This window comes from Dunckerocampus dactyliophorus, chromosome 5, assembly GCF_027744805.1.
Source record: "Dunckerocampus dactyliophorus isolate RoL2022-P2 chromosome 5, RoL_Ddac_1.1, whole genome shotgun sequence".
NCBI lineage: Eukaryota > Metazoa > Chordata > Actinopteri > Syngnathiformes > Syngnathidae > Dunckerocampus > Dunckerocampus dactyliophorus.
Window position 1 is genome coordinate 8,173,217 of NC_072823.1, and position 27,271 is coordinate 8,200,487.

Below are 27,271 nucleotides of genomic sequence, written 5' to 3' on the forward strand. Positions count from 1 at the left end.
GTACACTTTCTGTGAGCGTGCTGTTCCATTGTATTTGCTTTGTCAATGAAACGTCTCAGTGAGTGTTGACTGTCGAGACGAAGGCTCTGCATCTGATGCGTTGTTTTTTTCCCCCCAGATGGGAAATCTGGGTCGGGTGGATATGTTTGAGGTGGGCAATTTGTTTTGTTGCCTTTTATGCCTTTCAAATAAATTCGACATTTGTTGATGGGCACACCTTGCTGGTTATTAGGATTCCCACACGGGGGAGGTGGCATTTGGCTTTGCAAGCATCTTTTTCCCTCGTTACTGCTACATTGCATTGTCCCTCAGTCTTTTGCTGTGTGAGTATGCTAGCACCCTCCCCTACCCCCTACAGAGACAGAGGCTGACAAGAGGTGTCACTCTGTTTGCCGTTGTTTCATTTACTGTGCGATTATTTATTATTGTGAACCTAGAAATGTCACATTTTAATCTTGCGCGATCTTGTGACACCCCGATAAAATGATTTTGCTTAGCCGTGTCAGTCATGTGACATTAAACAGTGTAAAAAGCTGAGGGATCCTATGCAAATTCATGATTTGCTTTTTCCTGCCTAAATGTAAGCAGCGTAGAAACCCAGACACTGTGTTAAAGTGAAACTCACCTTTGAATGACACTTGTTGAAATGGCTTTGACATTTTACTCAGGAGATTACGGACCGCCAAGGCTGAACTCATGTCCTTATTGTAGATGGCCACTTCCTGCTTCATGGCAGTAAATGTGTGAGGACAGTAAATGATGTCGGGGGTTCAAAGTTGGGTTTTAGCTTGGCATGGGTTAGCCCGCAACAGTAGCCTATGTTCTTATTACAATTATTATCACGATTGTTGTGATAATATTATTGTGCAAATGCTGTTGTGTGTTGTGTCTCATTGAACATTAAAGTAACATTACTGAAACCTAGTGACCAGTGTAGAATACTACATTCATAATTTGAATGCATCTTCTTAATACCTTGTATTTGTATTTTGCTTCATTCAGACATTTTTATGGTTGAAAATGCTTAGTTTTGGCAAAAAAAAATACCTACAATTTGTATAAATATGCATGTATATTTTTTACTAATAGACTGTTTTCAACTACAAAGCAGCATCATTTGTTAATGGATGTATTTTTGAACAACAGTGAAGCCGCAAAATTTGAACCACGATGTGGCGAGGGCACATGACAGTACAGGTTTAATGCACAGCATACATGTACCACTGTTCAAAAAGACCACCATTTTTACATGTCTTTATGTTTCACTGATAATGTGTTTTTGTTTTAATAAGTGTGTGTGGCATACTAAAGAGAGGTGGGGGAGTGTCCTGGAGGTGAATCTAATCTAATGATTACAACAGCCACTTGTACTGCAAATGTTGATTCGAAATCTGAGAACGTCAGCGTCAAGCTCGCAGGAGGGTTTGGAGAGGGAGCAAGAAGTGTGTCAAAAATAGACATTTTTATGGGCATCTTAATTAGTCTTGGATGTTTGCCATTCGCTGGTGGTTCCGGAACGTAATCCCCGTAAAAAGCGGTGATCTACTGAGTATTATAAAGAAATGCTAATACTACTTAAAGCCAAGATATTAAGTTATGCATCATCCTTCAAACAATAGAGTTGAGTCCTGTGGATTTACTCTCACTGGCTACCATATCAGGCATTTATGATAGTGGTTGCAGAACTGCATTGAATCAAAACAAAATGAAAGGTGTTTCTAATATTTTGGTTACATTATAGATGCACGAATGGGGCTTAATATTCAGTGCTGATTTATAGAATACCAAATTATGTTTTGGGATTAAAAGAAAAAGTATGAACTGGTAGTGGGGATGACATGTAAAAGGACCATAAACGCCACACTGCTCATGAAGAATGAAAAGTACCCCACTGACCTCTAGTGTTCATTTATTACACTGCCAGGGAAGTTTCATGCAGAGAAGGAAAATGACATTACACATACTGAAGAGCAGATGCATGTTTTCGAGCTAAGTGATTGGAAGTAACACTTGTGTATGCAGAATGTCAAACAAAGCATACATTATCTCCTACAAGATAAGCTTCTCCTTGTTTGCCTGGTTAGCCAGGCTCTCCAGTAGGTTCTTGTCATCCTTGTCTGGAAGACAATGAAAATAAACACGGAATCTGTTTAGTCAAATACATAACGTGTTTCCTGTAACACAACTCCATGACCATTTTCGTCACCTTCTCTGTATAACTCACCAAAGACCACAAGGTTGCATGAGCACTTCGCCATCCCGAGTGGATTCTCCAGAACAAGAGTATACTTCCCACCATCTTCAGCACCGCAAATAGGAATAACCATGGTGCATACTCCATTAGCAGTGCTCTGCCAAAAGTTAGGGCAATCAGAGATCTTAGATTCTCCTTTATACCAGGAAGCCTATCACACAGGAAAGACCAAAGACATCAGAATAGAACACTGCCAAGAGTGGACATTTGGATATTTTTGTATCCTGTACGTACCTGTGGCGTTGGCATGCCCTGATAGGCACAGCTCATGGTGCAGTCATGGCCTCGGTGGACTGCATGGTCCTTCAGGGGAAGAAGGAACGAAGGTTTCACCTGACGTGGTGGTGCAGCATATTCCTTCAAGCGAAGGCTGCTGATGCACTCTTGAGGACACAAGCGCAGGAAAATCACACACTTTTGTTATGCCAGTTGAGGTTATTTAGCTCAAGCGAAATGGATGGATCTTATAAACAGATCAGCATTACAAGATGATCTTATTTTCAAGTGTCTTGAAACATAAATGGTCCGTAAACACGAGGCTCGCTTGAGAATTACTTATTAGAAAATGTGCTGCGAGCAGCAAGAATGCAGTGTGCCTCGAGCACGCTGCAGAACAATACAGTTTGTGCCTGTGCAGCTACACAGAGGAAAAGATAACATTGCTTTATTAGTTAACTTTTGTAACATTGTATTGAATCCATTTCTTACTGTATTTTATCTGTTTCATGTGTTCTGTGTACAGTGTGAATGACTTGGAGGAGTTAATTTAAGTATAAATTAGGTATAAATTGTGACTTACACTAAAACTCAACTTAAATCACACTTTAGGGACAGCACTCGTTCATAACCTGAGGACCACCTGTGTAACACAAAAACCTAAATTAAATACGTCCAATACCTTTTTCCCTGGCGATGATGAGCGCTTCATTTGAGTCTAAAGGATCGCTGTCTCCAATGCAGTTCTGTGCTATGACTCTGAAAAAATACTTCCTCCCTGGAAGCAGTCCGGTGACGGTGTATTTGCTGCTGAAGACACGCTCGGCCACCGTAAACCAAGAAGCAGTGCCGGTATCTCTTTTCAGGATGATATAATGGGCTCCTTCACTGTCATCAGCCAGGTCTGGAGTGTGATCCCACTGCATGGTCACAGTCCCCGGGACCTCTTCCACCAAGCGAAGGTTCTTTGGGGGCCGAGGAAAGTCTGACACCAAAAGGGAAAGTTTTATTAAGGATCTACTGTATGCTACTTCGAAACAAACTTTGTGGTTAGTCTTGACAAACCTGTAACCCTGACATTAACGTTATAGTGGGCCTCTCCGTAGTCGTTCTTTAGGTGGATACGGTACACTCCAGAATCATTCCGCTGGCAGGAGGAGATGAGGAACTGGGAGTGATTATTGCTTTTGGTGATGACTGCTCTTCCTGTGGTGATGCTGCCATCCTTGAACCAGGTTACAACTGGTAGGGGGGAGGCCTGTGGTGACAAAACGGGTCAGTCACGTGCTTTGGAAGACACATTATCATATGGCCGATGGAGTCTCACAGTGAAGTTTAGCTGAAGGCAGAGTGTACTTCCTGCACGGACCACCATCTGACTCTTTATTTTACCTTGAAGATCAAACTTGGGAGCCACTGTGGAATGAAGATCTAATGAAATCAAATCAGGAGGACAGATAGAGAGTAACAGGGAATGCAGTTGTATTACCAGGTGGAGGCATAGCCAGGACCCCCTCTGACAGTTCAAAGGGCTCCCCGAGCCCTCCTTCGTTCACAGCCCGGATACGAAAGTGGTACTTCATGCGTTCTTTAAGTCCCCCCACTGTGAAGCCAGTACCAGCAATGGGGATCTTAGTGGCTTTCTTCCATTCTTTGGCATCTTTAGGGCGAAGCTCCAGGATGTAACCTGAGGGTGCGTCTCCCTGCTCTGGAGGTGTCCAGCTCAGAGAGACGGATGTGTTGGTGGAGTCCGAAACAAGCAAATTCTTCACCAAGCCGGGAGCCCCTACAATAAGAATAAGAAAAATGTTTTTCTTGTGACAGTAGTAGGACAAAGGTGGGAAGGAAAGTTTGAAGAACTCACGTATTGGGTCTTTGGCCATAACAGCGTTGGAAATAGTACTCGGACTACCTGCTCCAGCCTGGTTTACACTGGTCACTCTGAACTCATACTCCACATCAGCAACCAGTCCTTCCACCACAAATTTAGAATCTGGAAATGACCAAAAAATGATCCCTGACAAAAAAATAATAAAATAAAACCTGTACCCCTCATCTTGACCAACAGTGGGACTTGAGCCTTTGGCACGTTCGTCCGAAGCCCATGTCCTTCGATTAAAACTCACACTCGTCTCTGAGTGTGTTTGAACCACTAACCTTTACTAACACGTGGACAATCATAATTTGGAAGAATTTGATGACTCAATGGTCAGGAAGTGATGCACCCTCTTCACAGCACCAGTTTTGATATTTTCGCCCATATTTTGGGACTTGAACTTGTGACAATGTGGTTTAAAGCCCAAGTGCTACGAAGCATGTACTTGTCCCTGGGTGGGCTCAGACCACCAACCTTTCAGTTAATAGCCGAACACTCAACAGAGGACTTGCTTCAAAATATGCATCGCTCCCTGAGTGGGCTAACCTTATAGCATTAAGGGTCCATCGCTGCAAACTCACCATTTTGGGCATTTTGAGTGCAAAATGCAGATCCTGGCTACAATTTGCCATACTTCTCAGCGTGAATGCACTTATGCAGAGACACAGTAGTGTCTTTGATGCTACTAAGCTAGGTGAATATGCGGACCATTCTAATTTAGAGGAATTTAATGACTCACTGGTTATGAAGCTGCCCCCTTATCAGCAACCAGCTGGAGTTTTAAAATATTTGTCCAGTCAAACTTAAACCTGTGATATCTTCCAGCAGCCCTCTAGCAGCCCACAGTTAAATTGTGTTTGACACCCTTGCTCCAGTGTAAAGCTCAAATACTGCAATCAAAAATGTACAAGTCGCTGAGTGGACTCAAACCACCAACCTTTTGGTTAACAGCCAAACACGCTAAACAATTTTACGCCACAGGGTCTGATAGTTTAGATTGTCTCTTTGGTGGTCCAGGGTCCTATCACCCAAAGTCAGCTGGGTTAGACCCTGCACAGGATAAGTGCTATAAAATATCAAAACAACCACTATAGGTTTAAAGTCTGACCTTTGATCAGCTCCTGATTGACCTGCAGCCACATTTTGCTGCCCTTCTTCCTTCTCTCAAGGTTGTAGCCCAGAACTGGTGCTCCTCCATCATAAACTGGTGGGGTCCAGCTCACAGTCATGGCGTCCTTGGTGACATCAGACACTTGAAGCTGGGAGGCTGTGCCTGGAGGCTCTGAGTGGATTTCAGCAAGGGGTGTATTTTTTTGTAGAAATATGCTCCCATAAGCACCCTGGATGTTTTATAGGTAACTCAGTGTAAATAGTTCTTACCTATAGGCTCTCCAGCACACACCTCCTCTGTCTCAAGAGGATCACTCATCCCCTCCGAGTTGACGGCCCTGATGTGATACTGATATGCCTGCCCCGCTTCCACTTTGTCATCAATGAAGACAGTGGCACTGCTTCTTACTTCCCCCACCCTGGTCCATGACTTTTTACTTGCCTCACGACGTTCGATCACAAAGCTGGTCACCTCCTTACCACCATTGTCTCTGGGGGCCTTCCACTTCATCTTGATGCACTTCCTGGAAAGCTCCAAGAACTCCACTTTACCTTGAGGAGGTTTAGGATGGTCTAGAGAAGAAGAATATATGGTTTTGCTCGTCACATTGTTAACAACAGTTAATTGCATGGTGACTAAATGTGTATCATCACCCACCAATCACTTTGAGATGCAAGTTGACAGTGGCTGTGCCGCTGTCACTTTTTAGTCGTAGCGCAACTGCACCGCTGTCCTCTCGCACACATCTGCTTACACGGCAAAAATATTCCTATGATCTTTAGGAGGCCTGAAAATGTTTGAAAGTCTGCCACTCGCCTGTTGATCACCAGTGTGGTGCTGTCAGCAGTCCGCTCCACCTTCATTCTCTCACCGTCCACGACTTCCACGCCGTCCTTGTACCATGTGACCTTGGGCGGCGGCTTCCCTTTGAACGGGATCTTAATGGTAGCAGTCTGGCCTGCTTTCACTGTTACAGGTTGGGTTCCGAACATGTCCAGCACAGAGGAATCAATCTCTGGAGGATCTGAGATATAGAAATACAATTTTGCTGGACGTTTTCTCACACACAGGCACACATACTTACACACTTACCTGCAACAGTGAGTACAGCTTCACTTTCAGCCCCCTTTGCTCTGAAGGTGTACTTGCCTTCATGAGCATCAGTCACGCCTGAGAAGATCAACTTGTGGACAGCTCCCTGTTTGACCACCTGAACTCCTCTCTGTCCTGTAATCTGAGCAATATCACACATTACATTAGACACGTTTCCAGTACGTATTCCATTCATTTATTTTCTGTACGGGTTGTTATCATGAGTGAGCTGGAGCCTATCCCAGCTGACTTAGGGTGAGAGGCAGAGTAGACCCTGGACTGCTCGTGGTCACTCACAGGGCACATATAGACAAACAATCATTCACACTCACATTAACACCTATGGACAATTTACTGTAGAGTCCCCATTTAGCCTAACACGCATGTTTTGGGATGTGGGAGGAAACCGGAGTACCCGGAGAAAACCCACGCACGGGGAGAACATGCAAATCCCCAAGGGAGAATCGAACCCAGGTCTTCCCGATCTCCAGACTGTTACTGTGTTGGCCAACATGCTAACCAGTAGACCACCGTGCGGCTTTGTGTTATACAGTATTTCTACTGTGTGCTGTGCCCAATAAAAAAACAAGCAGAAGCTGGCCACCAATCCCCCCCAGACCGTACTTCGGCCACCCCTGGTCTAAATGAAGAAGGAAGAAATGTGTACTAAAATCTGTTAGTACATTGGTATGTAACTGTTAAGCATCCACTGACTGCTTATTGATGTTTGAGTTATTAAATAACCTATATTAAGTAACCTCATAGGAGAGACAAATAAGTGAGTAAAAACACCTTAATTACGTTTAGAACTACAAATAACTTGATTATTGTTTTTTTTAATTTAAAATTGTCCGTCATTTAATGAAAATAAAACAACTTTAATATTTTATCTCGGCCCGCGCCTCTCAGTGTTCTCCCATCAACTTTTTCAAATTAGCTCAATTGAACAGCGAATAAAGGATTATACCCTATTTATTTTATGGCTCACATTAACATGGTTGGTGAGTATCACACTTTTCTGGTGAATGTATGTAATAGCAATTCATTTACACTTTCGATGCGTAGAGCTCCACATCAGGGCTTGTGACTGCCTTTGAGCAAAGCAGGCCTGTCAACAGCATCCAGCGCTGCTCAGTGAGAGTACAAAATGCAGAACAATATGTGCTTTCACCATACTAGAAAAGTCCCCAACGACGCCAGAAAAAGTGGCTAGATTTGTCGCTAGTCGCTTTTGAGAAAATATGACGTCAAGGGGGGTTGGTATGTCGCCAGAGCTAGCGACAAAATCGCCAAGTTGTCAACACTGCGCCAATGTTCAGACTAACAATACTACGTACCAGCCTTTGTCCGGATTCGGCACACCTTCACCGAGCTTGAGCCATCGCCCAGTGGAAGTGAAATAATGTCATTCACAGATTCTGAGTCCAGGAAGCATAAACACGCATAGGGTTTCCTTGGTTCTGCCATTTCTGGTTAACCTGAACAATTTTATGCTACATCACTTTCCTTGCAGATACTTTTCCTTGTTCAATACAGGAGCCCTATCTAGTAAGGAGCTCTATCTAGTGTTTATACTAAGATGTACAAAACATTTAAGCACATATTGTGCGCAGGCCATAGTCAATTATGTTTTTAGACTTGGATATGGACCAGTTAAAAATGGATGGCGAGCCAAATTTGGCTTTTGATCGCATTTTGTACATTAAATATGCTAAAACGAATCCACTCCAAGTCAATATATCCCAAGCTATCTGAACAAAACATACGCAACTTCGTGTAACCCGCCTGACCCAGCCAGCCCTAACAGGGCTCGAACGAGGGTCCGCAGACTCAGAGTCGAGAGTGCTAGCCATCGAGCTAAAAACCCACACTGTCAACTTGACGTCCATTGCGACTCTTAAGGTGTCAGGGAGTGAGGTTTACCAACGCACCTTTACGCAGCTGCAAAGGTGACAAAGCAAATTAGTGTCATATCTCATAATAATCTAATCAATAACTTTATTTATAAAATTTGGCAAGGGCAACGAAAAAAATAGCCCAAAACATTTGGACAGTGTGTAGAATAGAGAAACGTGTGTGTACATTCAGGTAATCTTGTACCTCCTGTCCGTCTTTAAGCCACACTCCATCCACCTTTTCATCATCCAAGACAACACAGAGCTCCGCAGGGCTGCCTGTAGGACACTGAGTGTCTGACATCCCACTCTTCACTGAGGCAAAGCGTTCTGACAGCGTGACAGAAAACATAATGAAGCAAAGAAGAAAAAGAACTTTCAGTATGCAATACAGTTGGCCAACACACAGATATTCGTACCATCCACAGTGAGTTTGGCCGAGGTGACGTATTCTTGCGAGTCATTGTCCTGCGTGCAGACCACAGAGTACTCTCCCTCATCTGTCTGTTCACACTCCTCAATGATAACCTCTGCCCTCTTTCCCTCACGCATAAAGATGTAGCGCCGGCTGGCTGTGATATCGCTCCCATCTTTCAGCCAACGAACGTGCACATGCTTGGAGCTCATCTCACACTCCAGTCGGGCCTTGCCTTTCTCCTGTACACGCACATTCTTCAAGGGGCTGGTGAAGGTGATGGGAATCCCTGGGAACAAAAACAGTCAATTTTGCGGTGATTCCCATAAAAGTGGAAATAACCTAAACCAAGGGTGTCCAAACTTTTTCCAGCAAGGACCGCAAACAGAAAAATTAAAGAATGCTGGGTCCCTTTAGTACATTTTGTGAATTAAAGATGTTTAAAACCAATCAAATGTACACTCAACAAAAATAGAAATGCCATAAAGACTTGTTTTTGCTTAAAGTCCAAGAGCTGAAACTTTTTCTACGTCCAAAAAAGGCCTGTTTTTCTTAAATATTGTAAATCTGTGTTAGTGAGCACTTCTCTTTTACGGAGATAATCCATCCACATCGCAGCTGAGGCACATCAAAATGCTGATTAGACAGTCGACCACAAAACAGTGATTGTTTATTCATTAAGGAATTTTTGAAAAACCACGATAGAGTGAGGGAGCAACATTCGAACCGCGATTTAGCGAGGGATGACGGTATCTGATTAATAGTTAATTTATTTTATTTTTAAAATAAGCCGAGGGCCAGTGAAAGACAAGCTACGGGCCAAAATTGGTCCCCGGTCTGAACCTTGGACACGCCTGTCCTAAACTAAACCAAATTTCTGACTAAAATGTCAACAAAATGTCATCGTGTACCCAATTATTGTACCTTCATTATGTAGTGATTGGAGAACAAGAAAGGGAGTCTACTCTGAGTAATTAACACAACCTTATTTACTGTTCTGCTCTTCCTTCAGTCCCAAAGGACGCATGCTTGGGATGATGTTTTTTAAGATAATGAGGATCAAGAGAATGATGTAGCAGCTCATATTCCATTAATTCTACATCCTCTTTGGGAGTGAAAAGTATTCTTTATGATGAAGCGTATGCCATACTCTCAATGAAAAGCGGCACAGTGGCAGAGATGTCTCCGATGCTGATGGTGTAGTCTCCAGTGTCGCTGACTTTCACATCTTTAATCTTCAAGGTGTAGGTCAGACCATCTTCAGACAGCGACGCATCAAACTTTTCATCCCTTTTTACCTCCTTTCCTTTCACCTGTAAACACACACAGAATTATATGTCTTCACATCTGGATGTCTTCAAGCTACGGAATTGTAAAATTGTAAAAAAATTTATATGGGACACAAGAAAGTGGCAAAAGTTGTTCAAATATATATTTCATATTGTTATTGTTTTATACACTGTTCTGGTAATGTCTACAATATTCTACAATACAGTATTTTAATAAACAATACATTTAGAGCAATTGTGAATAAAATTAGATATGACAAAAATGTAAAATTTGCAAATAGCAAAACTCAAGTATTTAAGTATGTTAGCACACTTTGTTGTGTGTTTTCCAGTTTAAATACTTGTCCAGGATATGAAAACTTTTTAACTGAATGTTAATTTGTGGGTATTGTTTGGTAAAAGTTGACCTTTTTGAAACTATGCGGTTAAATGTTAAACACCCCATGACCGTAATAATAACTAGAAAACCACTCGGACAGCACAGCACAGACCTCCGTCAAGCGCACAGTTTCCCCCATGCTAACATGGTAACCTTAGAATACCAACACCTAGCATAATAGTGGTAAGTGTTTATATATGTGTCTACCCATGAATATAGCTAAAAATGCCTAGAAGTGTATAGCTATGAAAATAGCTAAAAACAATACTATGCTAATGTTAGCGTGCTAGCAATGCTAACATGCTAACAATAGCATGCTAACGCCTAGCATGATAGTGCTAAGTCTTTATATGTGTTTACCTATGAAAATGGCTAAAAACTGTACTATGCTAATGTTAACATGCTAGCAATGTTAACATGGTAACGTTAGCATGCTAAAGCCTGGCATGATAAGTGTTTATATATGTTTCTACCCAGGAATATAGCTAAAAATGCTAGTTTGCTAACATTTAACATGGTAGCAATGCTAACATGCTAATGTTAGCATGCTAACACCTAGCATGATAGTGCAATGTACCAGGAAGGAGAAATGTGGAAGTAGGTACAACTCTTTAGATCAAAGGCATTTTGCATTCCGGAAGAAAAAATTGTTGAGATGAGATGTGAAATAATAGTAAACCTACTGGAGTTCAGGCATCTTCACCTTCCAAGTTCAGCCAGATTAATTTACAACAGAACTTGACAGTTATTAATGTGAATAAAATCAAAATTGGGTACAAATGTAACTGGGAACATTCTATTTAATTTTTACTCTGCACAAACAAACTAAACCAAAACATAATTTTAATCTAATTACAATGTGAAGTGTCCAGCTTGGAGTATTTCCAAAATTCCCCAGCAAAAGCTTCAACGTTTCGGAATATTTTCCTCTATGTTGTCTTTTGGATTTTCAGTTGCATGATTTATGTTGTTGAGCTTTTATGCCTGCCATTTGTCGAGGCTTGGGACCGGCACTGTGCATCTCCAATGGCTGGGTGATAGGGCCCTGGCAGGGAATCAAACCCATGCCACCTGCACAAAAGGCATTCTACATCAGATACTAACCTTCCAGATCAGAGGAACACTGGTCTTCTTGGAGAGACGCACCTCGAACACAGCAGTCTGGCGTTCGGTCACTTTCTTGGGCTTGAATTCAGACAGGAATTTTAGAGGTTCATCTGACAGAAACAGAGAAAAAATGACATTGGTTTTAGTTGGGCAGCAGTAGCTCAGCCTTTAAAGACTTGAACTTTGGAATCGGATGGTGCGTGTGAATGTTGTGATGCTGAAGTGAAATGTAGAATGACTGTTGAAACAACTCACAGTGAAATCTATTCACTGACTAATAATAAACTCATGAGACGAGATTTTAACATTAATATTAAGAAAAGTACATTGAAAAAATATGACTGGACAAACCTTTTATTTAACCGAGTCACAAAACAATGCAGATGCGTTTTGAAATGTTTATCGCCCCACAAACTGACGCCAAACGATATTATTGTTATTTTTTGACACCAAATAAACCACTGTTTTATTATATGTTGATAATAAATAATATATCATAAAAATGCAATGTTTCCTTTAATACGTCATCTTTCGCTCTGTAAAGTTGCAGAATTGGCATTTGTATTTTTTCACAGGCAATTCGTACTGTTTGTCAAATGTTTGCAGCATTTCTTGAAATGCTGGCTTTTCAATCGGGGTGTCAGCGTTAATAGTTCCAACTTGAATGTGAACAGTGCTAGTTCACTGTTTTTGTTTTTTGTTTTTTCGCTAATTGTCTTTGTATATTTATGTCTAGGCTGTCCAGCTGTCCTTTGATATTTATAATAAAAGAACAATTTATAAAAAAAAACCATTATACATATATTTAAAGACAGTAGTCTTTATTAGTATTAACATTTTAACTTTTTCTAGTTCACATTATTCCTTTTTGCTCTATTTTTGCACTTTTTCTGGGTTTTTGTTCATTTTATTTCTGGCAATGAGCCACATTCCACAAATATATAAAATTGTGTCCTCTCATTTATCAGAAAATGGCATATTTCACAACATAGTTGCAAATGGTGATTAATTATGGTTAATTCATTGAAAAATTTGATTTTATTTGATTACATTTTTTCATGATTTGACAGCCCTACTAAATATAGCAGCCATGTCGCTAAATTCTCAACACGGCTCACTTCTACGTACCAGGGGTGTTATGAAGTTGGTGCTCAGCCAAAGCCAAGCGTAAATAGAAGCACTCGGTCATTAACAGTGCAGACAAGTCCAAGCATCTGCGTGTTTTGACCTGACAAATCTTAAGTAATTTTGATCAAATGTAGAAATACTGCAGAGTCTGCTTGGTCATTGACACGGATGCAGTTGTTCAACTCTGATAGAAGAAACAGTCACGTGTCATTTGCTGACGCTGGGAACACTGAGGTAGGTTGGATTGCAAGGTGTGCAAGGCATAGCGTCGGTCCGCCCAGTGCATCATTCAAGCCAGAACCGCCACTGGTCATGGTGGAACATATAATAACCTTCTTCAAATTTGATTTTGGTAGGTTAAATAATTGGAGGACTACATTGTACGTTTACGTTGTGACTAAGAATGCTGCAAATTGAGGGGGAAAAACAATGATAGACGTGACAAAGAAAAGGAAAGGTGACATAAAGGTGACGTGAATGACTTGTGTCTCGTAGTGCACTTGCCTATGACTTTAAGTTTGGCTGACTGTCGCTTATCTCCAACTTGCAGGCTGTAGATTCCGGCGTCAGCGAGGCTCACGTTAGAAATGCACAGCATGTGCTTGGTTCCCATCTGTTTCATTTCATATTTGCCATGCGAGTACTGGAGGCGCAGCAGTTCTGTGCCCTGAGAAGAAAATATCAGTGTTGGCGTGCTCAACATTTTCTCACTTGGAAGACACACAAACAGACCAAAAACCACTGCATCTTGATGTTTGGATCCTTCAGTTCCAGGATGGTATCAAACACAACATTGCTGTCTGCTCTGGCAGTGATGTCCTCCAGGGGTTTCAGCACACGGACGACCTGGGAAACATGTTTCAAATGGAATTATTATGATTATTTCTGCACTTACTGTATGTTATTACCCTGACAGTCCTGTTACGTAAATTGTGTTTATGACAGGCCCACCTCCACCTCCACTTTCTTCTTCATCTCCTTCAGCTTCTTCAAGATTCCTCTGAAGTCCGTGAAGCCGTACTCTGCGCAGATCCTCTCATAGTCCTTCTTCTCAGCCCCAGACAAGATCTTCAGCATCTCCTCTTCTGTTGGAGGCTTCTTCTCCTCTCTCTTCTCCACACTGCTATATAAGGGGGAAGAAAATGGAGTAGATAATTCAACAAAAATTGTATTAGAAAAATAAACAAATAACATAGAAAATGTGAAAATGTTCCAAATATTTTTTCAGAAGGGTTTAACTAAGTTCTTTTTCAAGAAAACAAAAACTTAATGTGGATAAGGAGTAATACAAATATGTAAAAAATATATTTCTGAAGGAGTTCATTGATTATATTTCATAGTAAAGTATAATTTTACAAAGCAGAGACGGCCGACAGATGGTATTTTTCCACTGCTAATTTAGTTTAATGCTTTAAATTGTATTCATTAAATATCCAATCAGCTCAATGTACGTTACATTTTGAATCGTTAAAAATCTGTTAATTTTCTTGTGCATTTATACATCTTATTTCCAATTTGGTGGCATGGCCCTTATGTTAGGAAAGATAATTTTGACTGATAATGATTACTGTGGCAGCGTAGAAGTGCAGACTGAGAAGTGTTAACAATATTTTGTTCCCTATAAGGTAACCAGAATATTACACACATCTCTGCAAACCACAAATAGCTGTGCAGATGTACTTAATGATATGTATACCATTGATGTATTCTTGTGCAGAGGGGTGTGCAAGCTTTGTGCAGTTTGACAGTACAAGCATGATGACATTTCAAAAGTATTTTCCTCTGCTGCTGTGACACCATTGCACAGGGACTTCTTTAGATCCTGTGGATATTTCTGGATTCATGCAAACAATAATGTGGAGTAGGATGAGAGAAGACTGAATGTTGACAAGTTTGGGAGTGTTGAGGCTTGTAGTTGAAAACCGACCATTTCTTCAGCATCCTTATGAAGTCCAGGGCTGGATCTGGCAAGAAAAAGACATGGGAAAAACTGAATGGCCTGCAGGTTCTCGCTGCATAGTATACAGTATACTTACTTTCTGTAACAACAAGGGATATACTGGAGATGGCTTCTCCATGCTCATTAGAGGCAGTGCACTTGTAGACATCAGCATCCTCTAGAGTCAGTTTTTTAATCTGAAATACAATATAGGCACTTAAATAAGTAATTTTAAAGAGGTTGCACAGCCCTGTTATCCTGGTTAACGTTTGCTCCCATCGCAGTATCTTTTTTAAAACAGCAGATGGCGGTGTAATGTTTGACTTCGAGCATTGCAACTTCGTCATCTCGCACTACAGAGAGCGGCAGTTGGCCAAGGGAGATGCATATGTCAGCACCCACAAGTTAATTGCTTTATAGTAGCTATTTAAGCTTCACTTAAGATCCCCAGGCTGGTACAGAGAGAGGGCTAAATCCACTTTAGAGTGTTTATAGATAAAAGGATCAGAGAGCGTTTACTTTCATCTACTTCTGGTCATGATGCATGGTGTGCTGTCTCAGTTGACAGCACCGAGTTGGTAAAGCCCCTCTTCTTAATGATAGGCTGCACAGAAGTGCTGACCCTGCCTGTAAGTACTTTTCGGTGGTACCCCACCTTTGAAAAATGTGTATTTAAGCTGAAATGCATGTGATTTCAAGGTTATACTGATATTGGTGTTGTAGCCTACACTGGGAATGTGTTTAAATGTGTCACCGCCAATAAGGAACCAGAAATACAAGGCACCACAAATACATGCACAGCTATTATTTCATGTGATGGGATAAAATTAACTTGTGAGTGTTAAACATCATCCGGTCTAATAGCTCTGTGCATTGTCAGTCTAATAACGTCTCATAGGGGCCTTCAGGACACACACACGCTTACCCTCCATGACGCACACACACTCACATAGCACAATCAGAGTTGCGCAACACAGGGTTCCCAACATTAGTTTGGGAAAGGGTGCTTTTAAATTGATGAATACATTTTTTAATTATTGAATGATATTCTCAATGTGGTGCTACACTTCACAGAAGTGAATTTATTGAATAATATTCCTAATAAAAAATCCCAAAAGTATGTAAAAGCGCATTTTTCCTAATTAAGTGCTGTAGTATAGCCAGAAGGAGGTCATTGATGTGAGATGATTGTGGTGGCACTTCACGACACAGAAGTGAAATGATTGAATGATTGTGTATTGTTTTTTTTTTTGGTGTGAACACTTGTAGACGGTCCCTGCATTCCTGTCTCACTGCCGGCTGCTCATAGAAAACAATGTAAGTCATACTGCATGGTTCGTTGTAGCTCCTTGTTTGTTACCACGGTTGGAAAAAGGTATCGTTTGCTGTGTAACAAACATTCCCTTGTGAGTTATTAATCCTCCCCTGACCATACATTACAGGGGGTATCCATACTGCTCACATGAAGTAGAAAAAAACAAATCGAGTGATGAGGGGGGTGAGTTTACTGCTGGGCATCAACCCCAAGGTTAATTAGAAGGTAAACAAAGTAAATTGCAACAGAAATTGATTAAAATTCTCAGGGCGTTTAATCAGTCGCAATGACCTCCATAATTGAAAATATCCAAAAGAAAATTGCTTAATTATAAAACAGCTTTTATTTAAAAAATAAATAAATAAAATAAAACCAAATTGTGAGTCAATATGAGTTGGTTTTAGCCTAAGTTGTTAGTTTAGGTGTCGACGGTGGGGGATGATGCTTATGTGATATACCCAGTGGGGGTTTCTGGCATATGCATTATGTACGCACAGGGCGACATTGAAAAAAAAATAGTGCAGTGAAGTGTTTTTGCGTCTTGTCAATGCGGTAGGGGCTCTGTCTTTTACTTAGTTGTAACTTGTACACAATCTCTGTCTAATAAAACAAACAATTCATGTGGCAGTAGATGATATGGAATGGATAAGTTCCACATGCAGTGCAACTGCAGTCCTGATTTTCTCCCATTCATGAATGAATGTCAGATACTCTTTATTTTTGTTAAAAATATTGGTTGTAAAGAGCCTTTAAGAAAGAAAAGTTGATCTGCAATAAATGAGGCATGCTGCGAGAGGCATGCTGAGCCAAACCTTGAGAATATGTTGATTGTTGACGTCGTCGTAGAACACCTTTGTGCCAGCCGACAATGGAGCTCCGCTGGCTCGCTCCCATCGAACATTGGGTTTGGGCCTCCCTAACAGCTTGGCTTTGAATGCTGCACCATCACCTTTGATTGACAAAGTAAACCATGTATTAGAGTTGGCGCATCCATCGAAATACTGATGTATAATATTGATACCAGGGTAATATCGATATCAAATAGATTTTAGCATCATGAGATTTATTTATTTGTTTATTTCACAATTATCAATGCGTTTTTTTGTTGCGATGTTTAAATATACTGTATATATTCATACAGTATATTACCAACTTGTTTGCAAACTCAAGAGCCAGTAGCAGTCTTTGCTTTTATTTACATACTTTGCACATTGGCTTTGCGAACACGAATCACTGTAAAGCATTCACAGCATTCACAGCCCTAAAAATGCATGAATCTTTGCTCAAAAAATCATTTTAAAAGTCCACATAAAACACATTTTGTTGGCCATAGGCTCCAGCATACCCCCGCGACCCTACGTAATGAGGATAAGCGGCATAGAAAATGGATGGATGGATAGAAGTCGGTGATAATTTATAACTACAGAGGTCAAATGTACAGCGTACATGTACCACTGTCAGAAAGCCCATAGTTTTTACACGTTTATGTCTTCATATTTCACTGACAATGTTTTGTTGTTGAGATCTCACTCTTTGTGTGGCGGCCCTGGAAAGCACCGTAGTAAGTCGTGTGCCAAAAATAGACATTTTTATGGGCATATAAATTATTAATTAGTTATAATTTCCAGTGTATAAGCCTCTTTTTCTTTTCTTAAACTTTGTACCATGCAGCTTATACAGCGGTGCAGCTAATTTATGGCTAAATTCTAATCTCGTTACATCTCCTTTACTTCAGAACTACTACTAATCGTTTAAATAAGTACCAATATGAGTTTAACATGAAAAAAACAACTATTTTAAAGTTTTCCCATAATGGATTGCGTCTGAGCAAAGCACTCATTGGTGCCTGCCGGGGCTCTGCAATGACGTCAGCCTCGCTCTGGGCTCCTTTGGCTCTCTCTGGTGGACAGAGGCAGTGCTGCAGCGCTATCCATCCATCCATCCATTTTCTATGCCGCTTGTCCTCCAATTAAATGCTTTGCTCAAACGCAATGCATTTTTGGAAAACTTTAAACATTTATATTTTTAAATTTTAAACTCATATTGATACTTCTTTGTATAGTTCTTAGGTACACGTTTTGAGTGTTAAGTTGCTGTGTGATGAATTTAGTGTTGTAAACTGCCGTAAGCGGGGCTCTACTGTATTTTGCTCAGACAATTGTATGGAATTGTAAGGAATAATTGTATTATTTTGTTGATATTATCTCATATTGTTGTATTACGTATTGTTAAATAAGTTTGTCTTTACCCTCTTGTGCAGTGATCGGGCGTAGCTTTTCCTCAAAATCCGGGACAGACTCCCCCTCTGGGAGGTTGAGGGACTTCTGTACTTGACTGAAGGTCTCTACCACAGCCGATGTTTTACGCTGTACCCCAGTACTGTCTAATGGAGCATTTTGTAAGTACATCAACAGCAGTATGTAAATAATCACAAATATACTGGTATTTATTTATTTTTTTCATCTCATGTCTAACACTCTTACCATCGAAGGTCTTGGACAAGCCCTGAGACACCTTTCGCAGTCTGGAGGAACTGATGGAAGAACTGAAGGTGGAGGAGGAGGAGGACATCTGCATAGTCTTTTTCATCTGCTGTTCCATCCTGCCAGAAATGGTGTAGTGAATGATGATGGTTGGATGTTGTTAGGATAGAGTCTGGCTGAAGAGACACAAATATAGAAGGGAACGGATGCTTCCAAAGAATCTGGTCAACCAATTGCCATTTGACTGTTTTTCAGTCCCGTATTTTTCTCGAGGAGATAAGTGGCCAGTGGTGTAGCAGAGGTAGCCAAGTTGATTGGTATTTGTTGCGTGATTTTGGTTGACCAAAGTTGCACCAACTTATAAGTAAGTTACAGTTTTTACAATACAATTTTAATAAGTAAATAAATTGTACAGTAAAGCTAAATTGGGGGTTTGTCATTGGGGTACAGAGCCCCCAAGGGGACATCATGAGACAAAAAAAGATGAGCGAAAATAAGGCCGAACAAAATCCTGAGAAACCTTTGCAAGATTCCTAGTTTTTATGTTGTTGTTTACTTCCGGTATTTGCAGGTCAGCTGCTGCACACGTTGATTGCTAATCATTAGACGAGCAGCAGTCATGGACGAAGACCTTTTGGCTTTAAAAACGTTCTCAAGATCAGTATCTCTCACGATAGTTACCCAAGATCAATAGTTTCTTGGAATTTCTGTCGTGGTGGTGGTGGGGGAGTTGTCATCTTTTTTTGTCGCCATAGGGCAGTGGTTGTCAGTTATTCTCTGTCATGCCACCGCTGAGGGACAGGAATGTTTTTGCGCCCCCCCGGTTTGAAATACTATTGAGAAACTGATAATATCTATTTGTTTACCTGTACTGTACAGATTGAAGTCAAAACTGAAACCAGCGAAATGCAAAATTCTGCTGTCTTTGGGCATCTTAAGTAGTGGCCTTCAGGATGGGTCTCTTCTCCTGGCTCAATATTGTACCTTTGTGACACTTGTTTGCCAACATTCTTTTAATCGTGTTGGGTTGGGGAGGTGGAGCGAGGCAGCTGATGCTGTCAAGGCACCAACTGCAACTCTGAGGTTATGCTGCTGTTTCATCTGGTGGACACACCTCCCCCTTCTCTGTGGTAACTGGATTTGTGTTTAGAGGAATGCTGTCACGCCTGGCGTAGACACTAGTTTTACATTTTGGGTACAGGTTATTATTTGTGGCTTATTTCCTTTCCCTTGTTCATTTTCTGCTTTTGTGTCATCACACAGACCCAGGTGATCTCTAGTTGGGCGGAGCTACAGAACAGGCACAGCTGTGCCTCATTGTCGGTCACTCCTTTTTTAAGCTCACCTGTGGCGACTGGATGGCACTCGGTGATTCCTCGTGGCAGAACCTCCAAGCCAAGATCCGTGCTGCTGCCGTCGGCCATCCAGTCCCGCCTGGTTTTTCCTCACGGCTTTGTGGTAGCTCCGCCTGACCAGCTTTGGTATATTTTTCAGTTACAGTATATCTTATTCCATTTTTCCGCGATGCCCTTTTCTTTTCCGTGGCATCGTAGTTTTTTGTTCCTGAGCTGTTTACACCAGTATTAAAGACTCTTTCTCTCATAACTCGTGTACGCCTCTGCATACTGGGATCCAGACAACTGTCATACCAACCCTCACAGAATCACCGAGTAAATAAGTATGGATCCCGCAGAGGAGAGTCAGGTCCAGATGGCTCTTCGGGCTCATGGCCAGCGCATTAGTGCCCACGAGCAAACGTTGAGTGACTTGACCACGCTGGTGCGCGAGCTGCACGCAAGTATCACGGGAGCCCCGCAGACAGCGGCTGCTGAACCAACGCAGCCCGCAGCAGCAAGCGATACACTTGCTGTATCCTCCCATTTCGCTTTCCGTGAGCCCAGCATTCCACACCCAGCAAGGTATGGCGGCGACTTTGGCCAGTGTCAGCTCTTCATACACCAGTGCTCCTTGATCTTCGCCCAACAGCCCCACACGTACGCCACGGACTCCTCTAAAGTGGCATATATGCTCAGCTTGCTCTCCGGTCGTGCCGCCAGTTGGGCCATGGCGATGTGCGAAAGCAAACCGGAACTGTGCTCCAGCTTACCTCTCTTCACGGCAGAATTCCGGAGTGTGTTTGATCACCCCGTAAGGGAACGCGAGGCTGGCGGCCGCCTCCTTACCATACGTCAAGGCGCCACGTCCGTGGCGGATCACTCAATCTCCTTCCGGATCTTGGCAGCAGAAAGCGGCTGGAATGAGAAGGCTCTGCGGTGTGTCTACCTGGCCAGTCTCAACGCTCGCCTCCAGGATGAATTGGCCGCTCGGGATGAGACCCGCTCCTTGGAGGATCTCATCTCACTCTCCATCCGCCTCGACAACCGCCTGCGGGAGCGCAGCGCACAGCGGAAGGCGGAGCCTCTTCCACCACCCCGGCTTGATTCGGCTCCACAGCTTGGTCTTCGTTCGAACCCGCTGCTTCCACCCTCCAGCGCCGGAACGCCACTAGAAGACGCCGAGGGGGTGGTGCCCATGCAACTCGGAGGTAGTCGTCTGTCGGCGGCGGAGAGGAGCCGTCGCCGAAGGTTGCACCTATGCCTCTACTGCGGGGAGGCGGGCCACAACATCGCAACCTGCCCAGCCCGGCCCACAAGACGTCGTTCGTCGTCCACTGGGGATACGCCTAGGGGAGGAGGACCCCTCCCTCTCACTCAGGCCTCGGCTTCGTCATCCATGGTGGGACGTCTCCAAATAGAAGGTACTCTTTCTTGGCCGGGGGGAACGTGTCCTGTACGGGCACTTATTGACTCGGGGGCTGATGAAAATTTTATTGATTGTGGACTGATTAATTCTATGAATATTCCAGTTTCTAAGATGGATAATGTTAAGAATGTCCGTTCTCTTGATGGGCGCCACCTGGCGAGTATTTCCCACCAGACACACGCGGTCTCGTTGCTGCTTGCGGGTAACCACCACGAGGTAATTAAGTTTTTTGTTATTCCGTCTCGTTCAGCCCCGTTGGTGCTTGGGTTGCCCTGGCTGCAGCGGCATAATCCTACTATAGATTGGTCTATTCTTAAAATTTCTAATTGGTCCACCTTGTGTCATAGTCATTGTCTCCGGGCTGCCTCTTCCCCTGTCAGTGCTGTTAAACCTTCCACCTGTACTCCTCCCGATATGTCATCTGTACCCAGAGAATACCATCATATTAGTGAGGTTTTTTGCAAGATCAAAGCATTTTCTCTTCCCCCCCATCGTCCATACGACTGCGCCATTGATTTGTTGCCGGGATCTCCTCTCCCCTCCTCCCGTTTGTACAATATTTCACAACCTGAACAACATGCACTGGAGGAATATATCTCATCCTCCCTGGCTGCGGGTCATATCCGTCCTTCTTCCTCTCCGCTTGCAGCTGGGTTCTTCTTCGTTAAAAAGAAAGACGGTACTCTACGTCCGTGTATAGATTTCCGCGCCCTCAATAAAATTACGGTCCGTAATAAATATCCTCTGCCCCTCATCGATTCCGCTTTTACGCCGCTTCATGACGCGGTCATATTTACTAAGCTCGACCTACGCAACGCCTATCATTTGGTGCGGGTACGGAGAGGGGATGAATGGAAGACTGCCTTCAACACACCGTTAGGGCATTTTGAGTATTGCGTCATGCCCTTCGGTCTCACTAATGCTCCTGCGGTGTTTCAGTGTCTGATCAATGACGTTCTTCGTGATATGATCGGCCGGTTCGTGTTTGTTTATTTAGACGACATCCTTATTTTTTCTCGTTCCACGCAACAACACAGGCAGCACGTCAGTATAGTCCTTCAAAGACTGCTAGAGAATAAGTTGTACGTTAAACCCCAGAAGTGTACTTTTCACATGTCTTCGGTGTCGTTTTTGGGTTTCATTGTGGAAAAAGGGCAACTCAGACCTGACCCAGCCAAGATCCAGGCTGTGGCCCTCTGGCCCATTCCTACATCAAGGAAGCTGTTGCAGAGGTTCCTGGGTTTTGCCAATTTTTACCGGCGTTTTATACGGGATTTCAGCAAGGTGGCGGAACCTCTGAATAAGCTCACATCATCTAAAGTTCCCTTTTGTTGGTCGCTGGAGGCAGACCGAGCCTTTTGGCGCCTTAAACATTTTTTTATTTCCGCTCCGGTGCTTGTTCATCCTAACCCTACTCTCCCCTTTTTTGTTGAGGTAGATGCATCTGACACCGGAGTCGGGGCCGTGCTCTCCCAGCGGTCCACAGCGGATCAGAAACTGCACCCCTGTGCCTTTTTCTCTCGACGCCTCTCACCAGCAGAGAGGAATTATGACATTGGCAACCGAGAACTTCTGGCAGTCATACTCGCTCTCCAAGAGTGGAGACATTGGCTGGAGGGGGCGGCTCACCCCTTTGTGATTTACACGGACCATCGTAACCTCTCCTACATCCGTTCTGCCCAGCGCCTTAACCCTCGCCAAGCGCGGTGGGCCCTCTTCCTCACGAGGTTTGATTTTTGCATCACGTTCCGCCCTGGTTCCCTCAATGGCAAACCTGATGCATTATCCAGGATGTATTCCCCGGCAGTGGAAGAGCCGAAGTCAGAGACTATCCTCCCCCAGTCTCGGATTCTGGGGGCCCTGCGGTGGGAGATCGAGAGACGGGTGGCAGAAGCCTCCAAGGATTCTCCTCCTCAAAGTGGTTGTCCGCCTGGCCGCCTCTTTGTCCCAAGACCCCTTCGCTCAGAGGTCCTGGTCTGGGCTCATTGCTCTAAGATCGCTTGTCACCCAGGGGCCCGACGTACGGCGTTTCTTGTCGCTCAACGTTTTTGGTGGCCAACCCTTCATGCGGACACCAAGAGCTTTGTGGCGGCTTGCTACAACTGTGCACGAGGCAAGTCGTCCCATCAGGCGCCAGCAGGACTGCTCCACCCCCTCCCTATCCCGTCTCGCCCTTGGTCTCACATCTCTTTGGATTTTGTCACCGGTCTGCCCTCCTCAAGAGGATTCACTGTTATACTCACTATTGTGGATAGATTTTCCAAGTTCACACACTTCATACCCCTCCGCAAGCTCCCTTCCTCCATAGAGACAGCCAAGTTACTCATTCAGCATGTGGTGCGCCTTCACGGCATCCCTCAGGACGTGGTGTCGGACAGGGGCCCTCAATTTTCCTCTGCCACATGGAAAGCCTTTTGCAAGTCTCTGGGTGCATCTGCAAGTTTATCATCTGGCTACCATCCCCAATCCAACGGACAATCGGAGCGCGCCAACCAGGACTTGGGGGCAGCACTGAGGTGTGTGTGCCAGCAGCGTCCTTCTTCGTGGTCCACGTATCTCCCATGGGTAGAGTACGCCCACAACACCCTCATTTGTTCTGCGACAGGCCTTTCCCCCTTTCATGTGGTGCACGGCTTTCAGCCCCCCATTTTTCCCTCCCAAGAGGCCGATTGCACTGTACCCTCGCTGGCCGCATTCCTTCGCCGTGCCCATCGCGTCTGGCGCAGTACCAGGGCCGCTCTATCCCGTACGGCCAAGCGTAATCAGAGGCTCGCCAACCGCCACCGCAAACCAGCCCCCACCTACAAGCCCGGCCAGAAGGTATGGCTGTCATCTCGGGATGTCTCCCTGGCAGGAGAGACTAAGAAGCTAGCGCCCAGATTTATTGGTCCCTATGAGGTAGAGCGGATGATCAATCCGGTGACGGCTCGCCTAAAACTTCCCCCTTCTCTCAAGATTCATCCGGTCCACCATGTTTCCCGTCTGAAGCCAGTGGTCTCCAGTACTCTGAGCCCCCCATTGGCGACCCCCCCACCTCCCCGGCTTGTGGATGGTCATCTTGCCTACACCGTCAAGGAGATCCTGGACGCCAGGAGACGAGGCAGGGGTGTGCAGTTTCTGGTGGACTGGGAGGGTTATGGTCCCGAAGACCGTTCATGGATATCCCGGCCGCTTATTCTCGACAATAACCTCATTTCTGATTTTTACCGTAGGTTCCCAGACAAACCAGGTGGTCCACCAGGGGGCGTCCATTGAATGAGGGGGGGGAATACTGTCACGCCTGGCGTAGACACTAGTTTTACATTTTGGGTACAGGTTATTATTTGTGGCTTATTTCCTTTCCCTTGTTCATTTTCTGCTTTTGTGTCATCACACAGACCCAGGTGATCTCTAGTTGGGCGGAGCTACAGAACAGGCACAGCTGTGCCTCATTGTCGGTCACTCCTTTTTTAAGCTCACCTGTGGCGACTGGATGGCACTCGGTGATTCCTCGTGGCAGAACCTCCAAGCCAAGATCCGTGCTGCTGCCGTCGGCCATCCAGTCCCGCCTGGTTTTTCCTCACGGCTTTGTGGTAGCTCCGCCTGACCAGCTTTGGTATATTTTTCAGTTACAGTATATCTTATTCCATTTTTCCGCGATGCCCTTTTCTTTTCCGTGGCATCGTAGTTTTTTGTTCCTGAGCTGTTTACACCAGTATTAAAGACTCTTTCTCTCATAACTCGTGTACGCCTCTGCATACTGGGATCCAGACAACTGTCATACCAACCCTCACAAATGCACCAAAAAATGATTATAACTCCCCTCTCCTCTCCTCTACCATTTACTCAACTCGATCATCTCCTTTTCAACTAGGACCACATTGGCACCTTGTTTTTGTCAGGCTTACGCAAAGATCATAGTAAAATAATAATGTGCTCTTCCTCATTCCTGTTAAATATGGGCGCTTTATTCACAACCTGCTTGTGTCACTTCTGTCTCCCGACATGAGCACCGGAACTGCCTTCATGCCTGCACACATCATCCGAGTAGCAGAGGGAAGATTAGTCACATTACAACTGCTTAATGCCAAACACCAACAGGAGTCGAGCTCCACTCTCCCACTAATTAAAATGTGTCACTCACCGTGTCACTCTTATGAAACTTTTATTCTATAATCCTCAAAAGGCCTTGTGTGAATACATTTGTTGAGTCAGTACAGTCGCACCTGTCCAATGTAATGGCAACCTAGACTTATACTTATAGAGGCTCTATTGATCCACAAGGGAAATTGCTTGGTTGCAGTAGCTCGGTTACAGAAGAAATAGAAAAACACGCTTATATAAAATGCAAGACAATATGAATAAAATATAATGAAAAAAAGTAATATAAGATAAACAAGATTTGCATATTTGCAAATAGTGAGTAAAAATATAAATAAATGCAATTAATTGTACACTATACAGGTATACAAGGGAGGACAGACAGTAAAGCACAATAATGTTGTGAATGAATGATGAATAATAGGATTATCTTTTACACACAGGTGAGGTTTTGTAGAGCTGGATGGCAGGTGGAATGACTGAAGCCCTGTAGCGTTCACTGTGGGAGTGGAACTGGAGGAGAACTGGACTTAAGGGACCAAGTAGGGGGTAAGACTCTGTTGATGGACTACACTGCTGATGGGGATGGCATACAACTTCACGTCAAAAAATCCGAACTATCTCTTTAAACACATGGAAAGTATAAAATGTATAGCTCCTCACCACTATGATAATGAATGAACAGATGGCATCGGAGTCAATCTGCAAGCTAGTGCTTCCGTAGTCAAACTTTTGCATCTCAGCACACAACTATGATGTGTTCGAGGATCGCCAAAACAAAGTGTGAAATCTCAGCGCTTGACGACAAAAACATTATTATTATTATTATTATTGAAGCATAAAGACATAAATGTGTAAAAAAATGTGGCCATTCTAACAGTGATACATGTATACTGTACATTTTACCTGTAATGTGACATATTTGTTAATTATTCCCGACCTTTGGTGCACAATATATGTTTTCTGTGCAAAAAACAGCCTATTTTTGGGGAATATAATATATAAAATAATCATTTTTTGACCAAAAATCCTCAAACTTGCCGGGTTGTGAATGCTGAATCTGTAATACAGTGCAGTATAGCCACAATATAAACAAAACACATTATGCTATTACAGTTTTTCCACTTGCCCAGGGGATGTGCAATGTAGTGGTAGATACCTGCAGCTGGGAAGCTCTATGCCAAAATTGCAGAACTATTTGGTTGTGTTCGCTTTGATTTTAATGCTCACCCACAAGATGTTTTCTGTAGGAGGTAAGACAAAACCCATTATTTCTAAACTGTGACAGGCCAGAAGAACTGCAAAGTGCTGAAGACGTTGCTGCCTCACAGCAAGCTTAACATCTCTCTTTCCTTTTTGTTCCGTGTCCTTGATCGCTTATTGTCCTCAGTCTTGCAGTATCCAGGATGGAAAATTGCTAAATATTTTTCCTCACCTTCTTTCAGTTGCTTTGGTATTTGAGAAAAACGAGTCTAACTTACTTGTTGCAGCAAAGCAGTTTCTAACAGGCGTTGTACGGTTTCCAGACGTTTCTTGCTCAGCTGCTTCGAGACAAAATATTCGCTCAAGTGATGTTCTTGGTCCACATCCACACTGTTCCCCTCTCGTCAGACTCCTGTCAGCTTGGTATTCACTTAGGTCTCTTTTACATGTATGAGCCACTGCCGGGGAACTTGGTGCAATCATCTTTGCACAAATAAGGCACTGATCTGTTCAACATTGGTTGGCCTCATGGTGTCCCAGGTTGGATGAGCAAATCATTGCTAATATCGCCTACTGGCCTCCACAGAGCATCCTCTCTGGGATATGCATTAGAGCATTAAGATTCTTTGAAGAAGATGTGTTGATGGAAGCTTTGTAGCAGTCTCTGAGGCTCATATCCCCATGGGTGCCAGCTGGAACATTTAGATGCTGTGCACTTATACTCAC

General features: G+C 43.4%; 1 protein-coding gene across 2 annotated transcripts; it reads right to left on the reverse strand.

The window, feature by feature from the left end:
* Positions 1 to 1,902: 1,902 nt before the first annotated feature.
* LOC129181830 (immunoglobulin superfamily member 22-like) lies at positions 1,903 to 27,059 on the reverse strand. Of its 2 annotated transcripts, none has more exons than XM_054777486.1 (26): positions 26,824 to 27,059; positions 18,500 to 18,618; positions 18,265 to 18,399; positions 16,829 to 16,965; positions 14,799 to 14,898; positions 14,690 to 14,726; positions 13,714 to 13,885; positions 13,495 to 13,608; positions 13,267 to 13,429; positions 11,632 to 11,744; positions 10,010 to 10,172; positions 8,864 to 9,148; positions 8,683 to 8,774; positions 6,550 to 6,691; positions 6,274 to 6,481; positions 6,115 to 6,203; positions 5,727 to 6,029; positions 5,455 to 5,628; positions 4,335 to 4,463; positions 3,960 to 4,256; positions 3,798 to 3,886; positions 3,536 to 3,728; positions 3,153 to 3,455; positions 2,489 to 2,637; positions 2,225 to 2,405; positions 1,903 to 2,117 (listed from the first exon to the last, which is right to left on the reverse strand). In XM_054777486.1, the coding sequence occupies exons 2-26, from the start codon at positions 18,615 to 18,617 to the stop codon at positions 2,050 to 2,052; spliced, it is 3,954 nt and encodes a 1,317-aa protein (XP_054633461.1). In that variant the 5' UTR covers position 18,618; positions 26,824 to 27,059; the 3' UTR covers positions 1,903 to 2,049. The 2 variants fall into 2 exon arrangements, with proteins under 2 accessions (XP_054633461.1, XP_054633460.1); XM_054777485.1 differs by having other exon boundaries at positions 8,650 to 8,774.
* Between the last annotated feature and the right edge of the window lie 212 nt (positions 27,060 to 27,271).